The sequence below is a fragment of the Nicotiana tomentosiformis genome, chromosome 4 (genome assembly GCF_000390325.3).
Source record: "Nicotiana tomentosiformis chromosome 4, ASM39032v3, whole genome shotgun sequence".
Taxonomy (NCBI): domain Eukaryota; kingdom Viridiplantae; phylum Streptophyta; class Magnoliopsida; order Solanales; family Solanaceae; genus Nicotiana; species Nicotiana tomentosiformis.
The window spans coordinates 33,168,246-33,179,535 of record NC_090815.1 but is presented as its reverse complement, the minus strand read 5'-3'; the positions used below and the strand labels follow the sequence as shown (position 1 = coordinate 33,179,535).

The following is an 11,290-nucleotide window of genomic DNA, read 5'->3' as shown; positions in this document are numbered from 1 at the left end:
GAAGAAACCGCCGGCGAGCCGCCTAATAGTTCTTTTTTTATCTCCCTTGGCATGCTCTGGGTATTCCCTTATTTTCAGGAATTTTTTTATGTCATGGTACCAAGGTTCACTATCTGGTTTTGTCTCAATAGTATTACAGTAGCCGTGTTGATTCTGAATTTGGATTTGCAGTGGATCAATATGGTTATTGCCTGGATAAGGGTGCATCGAGGCTAACGTAGCCAAGGCGTCGGCTAGATCATTGTGAAACCTAGGAATGTACCTGAATTCGATGGATTTGAATCTCTTGCTCAGGTCTTGTACACATTGTCTGTATGGAATAAGCTTGATGTCTCGAGTATCCCATTCACCTTGAGCTTTCCTGATAAGCAAGTCGGAATCTCCCACAACCAATAGTTCATGCACATCCAGATCAAGGGCCATTTTTAGACCCATTATACAAGCCTCATATTCCGCTGTATTATCAGTACAGAAGAAACGAAGTCGGGCCGTTGCAGGGTAATGTTGTCCAATAGGTGAGATAAGGATTTCCCCGATCCCAACTCCTTTGATATTGACAGCCCCATAAAAATACATTTTCCATATACGGATGTCATCCGAAACTACTTCCTCTATTGAGTTGACCTCTTCGTCTGGGAAGTATGTGCTCAGTGGCTTATAATCATCATCAACTGGATTCTCTGCTAAATGATCTGCCAAAGCATGTGCTTTTATTGCGGTGCGAGTGATATAGACGATGTTGAACACTGTCAGTAGAATCTGCCATTTTACGAGCCTTCCAGTGGGCATTGGCTTTTGAAAGATGTACTTCAAAGGATCCATTCTGGATATGAGGTAAGTAGTATAGGCTAGGAGATAATGCCTCAGCTTCTAAGTGACCTAAGTCAAAGCACAACATGTTCTTTATAAAAGGGTATACTTAACCTCATAATTGGTGAACTTCTTGCTCAAATAATAGATTGCATATTCCTTTTTTCTCGTTGCATCATGTTGCCCCAAAACGCATCCTAAGGAATTATCCATCACCAATAGATATAAAAACAAAAGCCTACCAGGTTCTTATGGGACCAGTACAGGGGGTTTTGACAGATAATCTTTGATCCTGCCAAAATCTTTTTGGCAATCGTCTGTTCACTTGATTAGTAGCATCCTTTTTCAGCAACTTAAAGATGGGCTTGCATGTATTTGTGAGCTGAGCAATGAACCTACTGATGTAGTTCAATCTCCCGAGCAAACTCATGACTTCAGTTTTGTTCTTCGGGGGTGGCAGATCTCCAATGGACTTTATCTTAGATGGATCCAATTCAATGCCTCTCCGACTGACTATAAAACCGAGGAGTTTCCCAGATGGCACCCCAAATGCACACTTGGATGGATTGAGCTTAAGGTCATACCTTCGGAGCCGCTCGAAAAATATTTTCAAATCGCGCACGTGATCAGCTTGTGTCTTTGATTTTATGATGACATCATCAACATATAATTCAATCTCTTTGTGCATCATGTCATGAAAAATGGTGGTCACGACCCTCATGTAAGTTGCCCCCGCATTCTTTAAACTGAATGGCATAACCCTATAACAATAGGTACCCCATGGAGTGGTGAAAGCGGTCTTTTCTGCATCATCCTCATCCATTAGAATCTGGGGGTATCCGGCATAGCAATCTACAAAAGATTGTATCTCATGCTTAGCGCAGTTATCTACAAGTATGTGGATGTTTGGTAAGGGAAAATTATCCTTTGGACTTGCTTTGTTCAGGTCCCTGTAGTCAACACAGACTCTGGTTTTTCCATCCTTCTTTGGCACAGGCACAATATTTACCACCCAGGTGGTGTATCGTACAGCTCTAACTACATTGGCGCTCAGTTGCTTCATTATTTCCTCTTTGATTTTATCACTCATGTCCATTTTAAATTTTCGTTACTTCTGTTGGACTGGTGAAAAATCAGGATTCGTGAGAAGCTTATGAACCACCAAATCGGCACTTAAACCCGGCATATCATCATAAGACCAAGCAAACACATCTTTGTATTCAAATAAAATTTGAATCAAGGCATCTCTAGTTTCTTCTTCAGCGTGAATGCTTATCTTTATTTCTCTGACTTCTTCATGACCTCCGATATTAATTGGCTCAGTTTCATTGAGGTTGGGCCTAGGCTTGTTTTCAAATTTTTCCAACTCTCTTTTTATTTCCTCAACAACCTCATTTTCATCATATTCGACCTCTTGAAGCATTATTTTGAAATTAGACAGTTTTTTAAGATCTGGGCATGAATTCCGCATGCATGTCATGTTATTAAAGCCGGCATTAACAAAACTGAAATGGAAACAAAATGACAAGATTTAGGAAAAGGAAAAGATACAATACGAAATTGAACTACATTTCATTGAATTTGAAAGGATAGAAGGGCTAACATCAAAACAAAATAATCATACTGAGATGTTTGGATTACAACCCTGAAAGTAACCCAAATTATAAAAAGAAGCTGCAAAAGCAAACTACCAAGACTCTTTCCTTGTGGGGAGAGGAGTTGCTTCCCAGTTGTTGAGCATGGTGTCTGGGCCAATTAGTTGCACATCGGCACAGCTAGTGCCTTCACTAGCCTGGATCATATTCACTTCAAAAAATATCTGGCTGAGGTCATGGCAAATTTCATCAATGTTTGCCTGTGCCGAGGAATTTAGACCCTCTTGGAGTCGTGGCTTAACATAAGTATACAAAATGTGAGGGATGGGCTGCTACAAGACCCAACCATGCTTTTTGCGGTGCTTAGATTTATCTTCATCTGCTTGTGTTGGCCTGAAACCTAAGCCAAAAGTACCCTTATTGCTAAAGGGAGAGATGGGTTCTGAAATTCCTTGCAATGATGCCCCAAGCCTTTTCCTGGCTCATAACCTTGTCTCAGCATAAGTACAGCCACTATTACAGATGTGGCGGAAAGACGAGGATGCAGAATGGGCTTTCCTTCCTCAACGTGGTCCACAACAACAACTTCAAAATCCTGATAGACAATGGACTCGCACCCTTCCTTGGCCTCAATACACGGAATTAACGGATCTTTATAAATGGATAATTCATCTTCTCCGTGAACAATAATCTCTTTCCTGTCATGTTGAAACTTGAGCATCTGATGCAAGGTGGATGGAACAGCTCTAGCCGTATGGATCCATGGCCTTCCAAGAAGAAAGTTATAAGAAGTTTCCATGTCCACTACTTGGAAGACAATTTCAAAATTGACCGGCCCAATCGTCATGGTGAGGTTGATCTCCCCAATATATCTCTCGATGAGCCATCAAAATCCCGAATGTGAATATTGCTGGGTCGGATTCTGTTTGTATTGATCTTCATGCTTTGCAAGGTAGAGAGAGGGCATAAATCTACACTTGAGCCTCCATCAACCATGACTTGCTTTACAAAATGCCCCTCACATTTGACAATCAGGTGTAAAGCCCTATTGTGCCCGGCTCCTTCCTCTGGAAGTTCATCATCAGTAAAAGAGATTATGTTCACCTCGAAAAATCTATTGGCCACCTTCTCTAACTGATTTATGGTGGTCTTCTCTGAGACATGTGCCTTGTTCAGGATCTTGATTAGTACACGGGCATGCTCTTCTGAGCACAGATAACAGAGAGATTTGAGCAGGAGTCTTTCTCAACTGGTCAATGATTGAGTAATCCTGAACTTTCATCTTTTTCAAATACTATTCCGCCTCTTCTTCAGTGACTGGTTTCTTTATTAGCATTTGGCCTTCTCTAATTTGCTTGGCCTTCCTCAATTTTTCTGGAGAGTAACACCTCCCTGATCGAGTCAAACCTCCAGTTTCCCCCACTTCTTCTATGATTTTCTTGCCTTTGTAGGTCACCACAATTTTGTTGTAGTTCCAGGGAATGGTTTTCGTGTTTGTCACACGGGGTTGTATGGCAGGCTTGATTATGATCGGCTCTGTTATACCGCTCGTACCATCCTGATTCTGCCTTGTGATGAGGTGGCCTCCAAGGACATACAACCTTGGACTTGGAACATTGGAGCGAACTTCCAACCTTGAGACATTGGGAACAAATAAAGTTGCCTTTTCTAAGCTCGGGGCGCCTTTCACAATCAACGGAACATCTTGTCTTGGACTTACTTCCAGTTTGGTTCTCTCTTGAATCGTTCCCGCTGTCATTTCTGCTTGACCAACCGGCTTGTATTCTTGATCTCAGCCAATCATTCCTACAAAATGAACATCGTTGTGTACTGGCAATGGGTTATTGGTCACATTAGGAAGGTCCTCGCCATTCGTGGCTACAATCAATTTTTCAGCAATGAGTCTTTCTATGGCTCTTTTCAGGGTCCAACAGTCATCAGTGCTATGCCCCGGAGTACCTGAATGATATTCATATCTATCATTTGCTTGAAATCTATGTGAATCGGGATGCATATGGTGGGAAGCGATTGGTCCAATCATGCCCATCTGCTTCAACTTATGGAACAAACTAGAGTATGATTCAGCCAATGGAGTACATTTTTCCACCGGCCTCTACTCTCGACCATAATCTTGCCTAGGACGAGAATTATAGGGTGACCGAAAATTTTGCTGCTGAGGTCAGGGAAATCTTGGAGCTTGTGCTCGTACCTGTTGATTGGGAGGCCGAGCATAAGATTAAGCATTAAACAATGTATGTTGTGGCAGGCCCATAGAGTACTGAGGAATTGGCGGGGGATAGTAATGTTGAGGGTAGCTGGATTGCCCGTGTTGAACTTGCACATAAGGGTGCGATGCCCCTCTTTGAACTTCCCTGGATCCTGAAGTCATCATGGACCCTTCATCTCTCTTCTTTCTACTTGCCAAACTTCCCGAACCATATTTGATAGCTTGGGTGGTGGCTTTGAGAGCATCTTGACTTACAATTCTGCCAGTCTTGAGGCCATTTTTGACGATCTCCCCTATCTTAATTGCTTCTGCAAAAGGTCTACCCATCGCAGACATCATGTTCTGAAAGTAATCAGGCTCTTAAGCCTCCAAAAAAACAGTAATCAACTCGTGGTTATCCATGGGTGGCTTAACCCTAGCCGCTTGCTCCCTCCACTTTATGGCATATTCCCTAAAGCTTTCATTCGGCTTTTTCTTCATATTGGACAGGGAATTGCGATCTGGTGCAATATCAATGTTGTATTGGAATTGTTTGATAAAGGCTCGGGCCATGTCATCCCAGACATGCCAGTGAGAGATATCTTGCTCAATGAACCATTCGGAGGCTACCCCCATAAGACTTTCCCCAAAATAAGCCATCAACAATTCTTTTCAAGTGGACGATAGGGTCGCCATGTCCATCGCACTTCTCGAAATTTGGGGTCTTGAACCCTGGTGGCAAATGGATGTGAGGGAACATGCATAAATCGCTGAACGAAACACTTTTGTGATCACCTAGTCCTTGTATGTTCTTTATGTTCTGTTCAAGACTTTTTATTTTCCTGGCCATTTCATCTGGCTCAACCAACTTGGCAGGCGTTTCATTTTCCACTGGTGACTCGTGTTGAGGAGTCATATTGTGTGGTGACGGGACTTTGAAATTCATATTTGGAGAGTGGTATTGGCCATCATAAGAATGAGATGGTGGCTCGTTGTTTGGCCTCGTCACAGGTGGTGGTGGCAGGATTGCATATACAGGTGCGTCAGACACGACGAGAGGAGTGTTCCTAACCGGTACGACTGGAGGTCGCATATTAGAGGTACCAGGGGCAGCATGGAGGCTGTAGTTTGGTACATACCCTGGTTGTAGAATGTGATCACTCACTGCATGGAGCGGTGGTTGAGTAGACCGGGGTACGATAGAAGTTCCCTCTGAGGGACCCTAGGGTGGAGGCTGGACGAAAACTCAAGCTTGATATACACCAGACAGTTGTTGTCTCAATTTTCTTATTTCCTCCGACTCTTGCTCAATTGACTGACCCTGGGGATTGTCACTGACCAACTCGATTTCATCATTTTTATCCATTATTACCACTCCCTTTGATCTGGTGAAGTAATGATGTGTTGCCAGTTTTACCACAAACCAACCACCTTAAGCTTACTTTATATGAGACAACAAATGTGTTAGGATTAGACATTTTATTGATATGAATCACACGTAATATGCCATGCTCCTAACATCATCACCATTTCTAACATGCTTTTTACTCGCGCCTCAATTTTATCCCTAATCTTAGAATCATTGTAAAATATTTTGATCGAACCTTTTGGGGGTTGCCTATGTATCATGTCGCTACATGAATCACATCATTAGTAGTTCAGGGGAAAAAGTAATAGTCTTGATTTTTTCATATTTTATTTATTTATTCAAATCAATTCCAAATACAATGACAGAAAGGAAATTACATCGAAAATGACTTAATAGACTCTAACAGGAATAAAATACAATCAGTAAAAAAAACTCAATGATGACTCAAACTAAAATATTGTTGGGTTTGAAAAGTCTTAACAACTACGACGATGTTTCAAACTCCACAATCTTTGCTTTCAACTACTAGAACATCTTCTCATGGTGACGCTTGCCCTGGATGACCTCCCAATGTACGGTACATCCTCTCTAACTCTACTTCAAGATGACGGGCAAAGGTAGGTGCATCATCCAAAAACTTCTCATAATTCATCCCTTGGTATTTCACATAGCTTTGAGTGGTATAAACAGCCAAATCATGGACTTACTGTCTGAAGTACTGAAAGTTCTGGTCTCGATCTTGTAACTGTTGTTGGCGAGTAGTGGCTATCTCTCTTATGTGTCCCTCGCGATCTAAAGCTGACTCCAACAGAGCCCGAAGTCTAGCCTGCTCGAGTGTCACTTGAGCCCTCTCCCTATCAAAATTTGCATGTTGGCAGTCTCTATTGTACCTTATCATTTCTTTCAATTCTGCCTGAAGTTGAGCTTCCAAAAGTACCCAATGGACCCTCTCTCTCTTGAAGTGAGCCCTCTCTTCTTCAAATTCTGTTGCTTGGCGATCCTTTCTAGATTTGGCCTCATTATTTAACTGTACAATTTTTTCCTTGGCTTTGTCCAATGCCTTTTCAGTTTTTGCCAAGATGGCGTCATAATCTTGCACCTTTCCCATCAAATTGGCAATGGTTTTCTGGTCTTTCCAACTTCTGACCGGTACCTTGGAGGCTTTCTTTATTTGTTGAAGTTGGACACGAATGGCTTCATTTTTGCGGATCAGACTCTTCTTTTCCCCTTCAGATTCTTGTGCTTGCAAGTCTTTCTCAAAATGGAGGTTCCTCAAATTTTCTTCCAAAGTATGGATAGTTTCTTGGTATCCCTTTTCCATTTCACCCCAAGCTAACCATTCGTGGATCTTATCATTAAAGGCTTGAATATGCGGCCTTTTTGCGGGTCTTTCGGGCTCGGGATCTGGTTCATCATTTACGCAGGACCTCTTCTCAAACCACCTAGAATAACCCGGATCTACCTCACCTCACGCAGTATCTGGTACCTGGGTATCATCTTTCAAGTAGCGACAACCATTCCAAATTTGCTGGATTAAAACCTCAGGGAGTGGGGCTTCGGGGTGTAGCTCAATCACTTGTACGCTCAAATCTTCATCCTCAGGCACTATCTGGTACCTCCTAGTTGTCTTAGAATTCTCTGTGGCACATACGGCTGGACACTTCTCAAACCCAACAGCAGCAAATAACTTCTTAAGGCTGACATGTGTATCACCTCTCTTACAGGGAGCCATCCTAAAGTCCACTCAATTTGACTTGCGCTTAAAGATCTTAGTTGGGATATCCAGGCTTCCACCCCTTCTGGATAGTTGTAATCATTTACTCTTTCTTTATAGCTCTCAATAAAATTGTCTGTGCTCGGACCATAACTCATGAACTTGGGGTGATGTCGTAGATGCTCAATCAACCACATTTGCAACAAAATATTGCACCCTTCGAAGAATTTTTCCCCAGACTTACACAAAGTCAACGCCCGATATATTTTTGATAGGATGATTAGGGCAAGAGTGTGATGTTCTTTGGTAGTGAGGACTTGTACAACTCTAGTTGTGCGGATATCAATTGTCCGCTCCTTATTTGGGAAGAACATAATTCCCAGAAACGCCACCATGAAGGCGAATCGAAGGTGAATCTGCCATGTGTCCTTGTTCTGCTTATTGTTAAGGCCCTTTTCATGTATTTCAAACCCATTTGGCTGCCCAAACCTGGAGTACATGAAGTAGAAAGAACAACACCCTTCGACTACGTTGGTCTTTCTGATTTGCTTACTAATGTTCAGAAGATAGAAGAATCGGTGTACAGAGAGAGCCCTCGGGAGTATGAGCTTATGGTTTCTCAAATCCCTGCCAAACCCGTAATATCCAGCTATCTCTTCTAAAGTGGGAGTAAGCTCAAAATCGGAGAAGTGGAAGACATTGTGAACGGGGTCCCAAAAAGTCACTAGTGCCTCAATCAAATCGTTCTGTGGTTTAACTTTCATAATATGTGTGAGGGCTCCTAGGTGCTTGGTGACCCATTTCTGACCATCTTTTCCCAAGTCATACCACCACATCTGAAGCTGAAGTGGAGCTTCGTCTACAACCTTCAAATGTGCGTTCTGAACAATACTCATTTTGTACCCGTGGGTGGTTAAGGTAAGGGTCGACACTAGTTCAAAATACAAAACCAATGCACTCTTTTTGTAAAATAATCTTTTGTAAATAACCTAATGTTTTTTAAAAATAATCAAAGAGAGGGTGGCTATTTTTGCAACTATGCCCCTTCATACTCCTAAGGAAAACTTTAGGACCAAGGGAAGGACATTATGGAAAAAGTGATGCCAATTGACAGACACGTCCGTTCTTGCTAGTACAGCCCTTCGACAATTTTGAAGATGTTCTAAGGCTATTTTGACAGAAACGGCTCGGGATTAACCGAAGTTGGGTCGGCTTATTTGGACAAAACAAAAGAAAATACTAGACACATTTCTTTCTTTTGGTTATTTTTGCAAAAATGGGGCCGACCCCTATGAAGGTTGCCTACGTATCTCATATTCGGTGAGAATCAGACCCGCGTAGTTCGTAAATATTTCAGGAATGGGATGACACCTTCTTTTTTTCTTTTGGGAAAAATTTAATCTTATTTTGTAATAATCGTTTTGGGGTAAACTTTTGACAAGGTTTTTGGATTTTCAAATACCGAGATTATTTTTGTTTTTTTAAAAAAAAAAGGGTAACTTTTCTCTCCTATTTTCTTCCTTCTGGTTTTCTCTCAATTCTTATTTTTATTTTTTAGAAGCCGGTCAACATGAACAAACCGAATCAAACATAATGTACATGTAGCACATAAGATGCATCAGGATAGCCTTGTAATTTTCAGGTACACCTGTCCTAGACGGACCCAACCCCTATGTTGAGTCCCCAAAGTCAAATGCACATGATGCAAACAAACGTTCCTACTAGGGATCCAGTATGAGGATATGTTATTGTAGGTTTAAAATACTCGCCGGAGTGTTTTAGACCTGGCTTACCCAAGCGGACAGCTCGAGCCGAGGTGGGGATAACGTACCGGGAGCACGAAAGTCTACCCGACCTAGTTACCGATCCAGCCTCGTTCTATTTGGTATGACTTCTAACATAAAAGTGGGCCACACGCACGTGTGCACCATAAATTTAGAAGACTCAGAAGGGAGGCGTAAGAAGGCAGTTTATATAGTTCAAATAATATCAAAGCGGTAAATGATCGACAATTAGCACATTAGGCCCACAAAACAGTAATATCAACAATCAAGAAAGCCAAGTATAGATCGCATTACAAGCTCAAATTCTGAACCCTAAACCAGAGGTTCTGGGTTCTCGTCCCCAACAGAGTCGCCAGAGCTGTCACACCTCCTTTTTACCCCCACAAAAGATATGTATTATGATTGTTGTGGGTTAAAGAGTTTTTCCAATTAATGTGATAAATTTGAGTAGGGATTATTTTATTTATAGAGTCGCCACTTGGAATTGATTTGTTGGGTGTTCCAAGTCACCATTTATTTGAATCCCTAGTCAAAGGAAGGTTTGACTCTATTATTATTGGTCTGCAAAAATAAAGTCCGGGTAAGGAATTCTGTTGACCGAGGAGAAGGTGTAAGGCATTCCCCGAGTCCCGTGGTTCTAGCATGATCGCTTTATTGACTACATTTAGCTTATATTATTTTTGGATAATTTGTGTTTTATTGGTTCTCATGTTTTACCTATGTCCACTTTTATTGCTTGATTAGATTTATGAAAATTATCTTGAAATAAGTCACGCGTACGTGTACTCATTTTTGTTTGGCGTCAAAAATTTTGTCATGCGTACGTGTACACAATCAATAACACATTTATTATTATTCGAAGTTGATTGGTCAAGTCACGTGAACGCTCACTTGTATTATTTTCCTAAACTAATTTAAAATTATTGTAAGACCAAAAGTTTATGAATAGGAAATTATTTGGAAGTCAGGAAATATATTAGTTGTTTAAAGTATTGAAAAGTCATCCACACCTAGAAATATCTACAACTTACTACTATATCTTTGAAATTAGGAGACATTTATCCGTTATGGAAGAATGAGCTAATTTATTAGTCTAGTGACAAAATTATTGGGCCTGACAGATTTATACTCAATCCAACCCGTGTCTAATTCTTTCTTTCCTATTAAATGTGTTAACTCATTTCTGGTCACTTACTTGAACTCCAACGCATGGCCCATTAATATGGAAAGATCTTCATTCTTAATTATAAATAGCAAATCTCATTAAGATAAAATCCTATTCAAATAATCTGTTGACAAATCTCTTGAAACATGTAAAAAGAAACTACAACATGATAATGTGTATAAATAAAACAACTCAAAAAATTATCAAATGAACCTCTATAATAACATCACACAAAACAATGAAATAATTAACAAAGGGAGGATAAGCAATGAACCTTTAACCAAAATATTTCCTTCAGAACTTGATTAATACAAAAACAATTCTGAGCCGAGTAAGTACACCAAACCAAGGGTAAATCGGCAAATGAGCAAAAACATCTAGCGGCGAACCTTCTAAAATTAGAGCCCGGACCGAAACTCAACTGTACCTCATGAGGCTGCTGGTTTTTGGCGTGAGAGAGGTGACTATCAATGAAGGTTCACAAGGTATTTTTAGCTTTGAATTTGAGGCATTTTTGGGTCTTAAACAGGGTGATGAATTGCTTGAATTTTCGAAAGAATGAATGAAACGAGTAGAAATTCCCTTAGCGCAGAAGAAAAATTATTTTCTCTCTCAATTCTCTCCTCTATTTTTTCATTCTTTTCCCC

General features: G+C 40.9%; 1 protein-coding gene across 1 annotated transcript; it reads right to left on the bottom strand.

Annotated features, from left to right (window-relative positions):
* Window positions 1–3,248: 3,248 nt before the first annotated feature.
* Window positions 3,249–7,301, bottom strand: LOC138909477 (uncharacterized). Its single transcript, XM_070200675.1, has 3 exons — window positions 6,688–7,301; window positions 4,126–4,211; window positions 3,249–3,610 (listed from the first exon to the last, which is right to left on the bottom strand). Exons 1-3 carry the CDS (start codon window positions 7,299–7,301, stop codon window positions 3,249–3,251), a joined length of 1,062 nt encoding a protein of 353 aa, XP_070056776.1.
* Window positions 7,302–11,290: the final 3,989 nt, after the last annotated feature.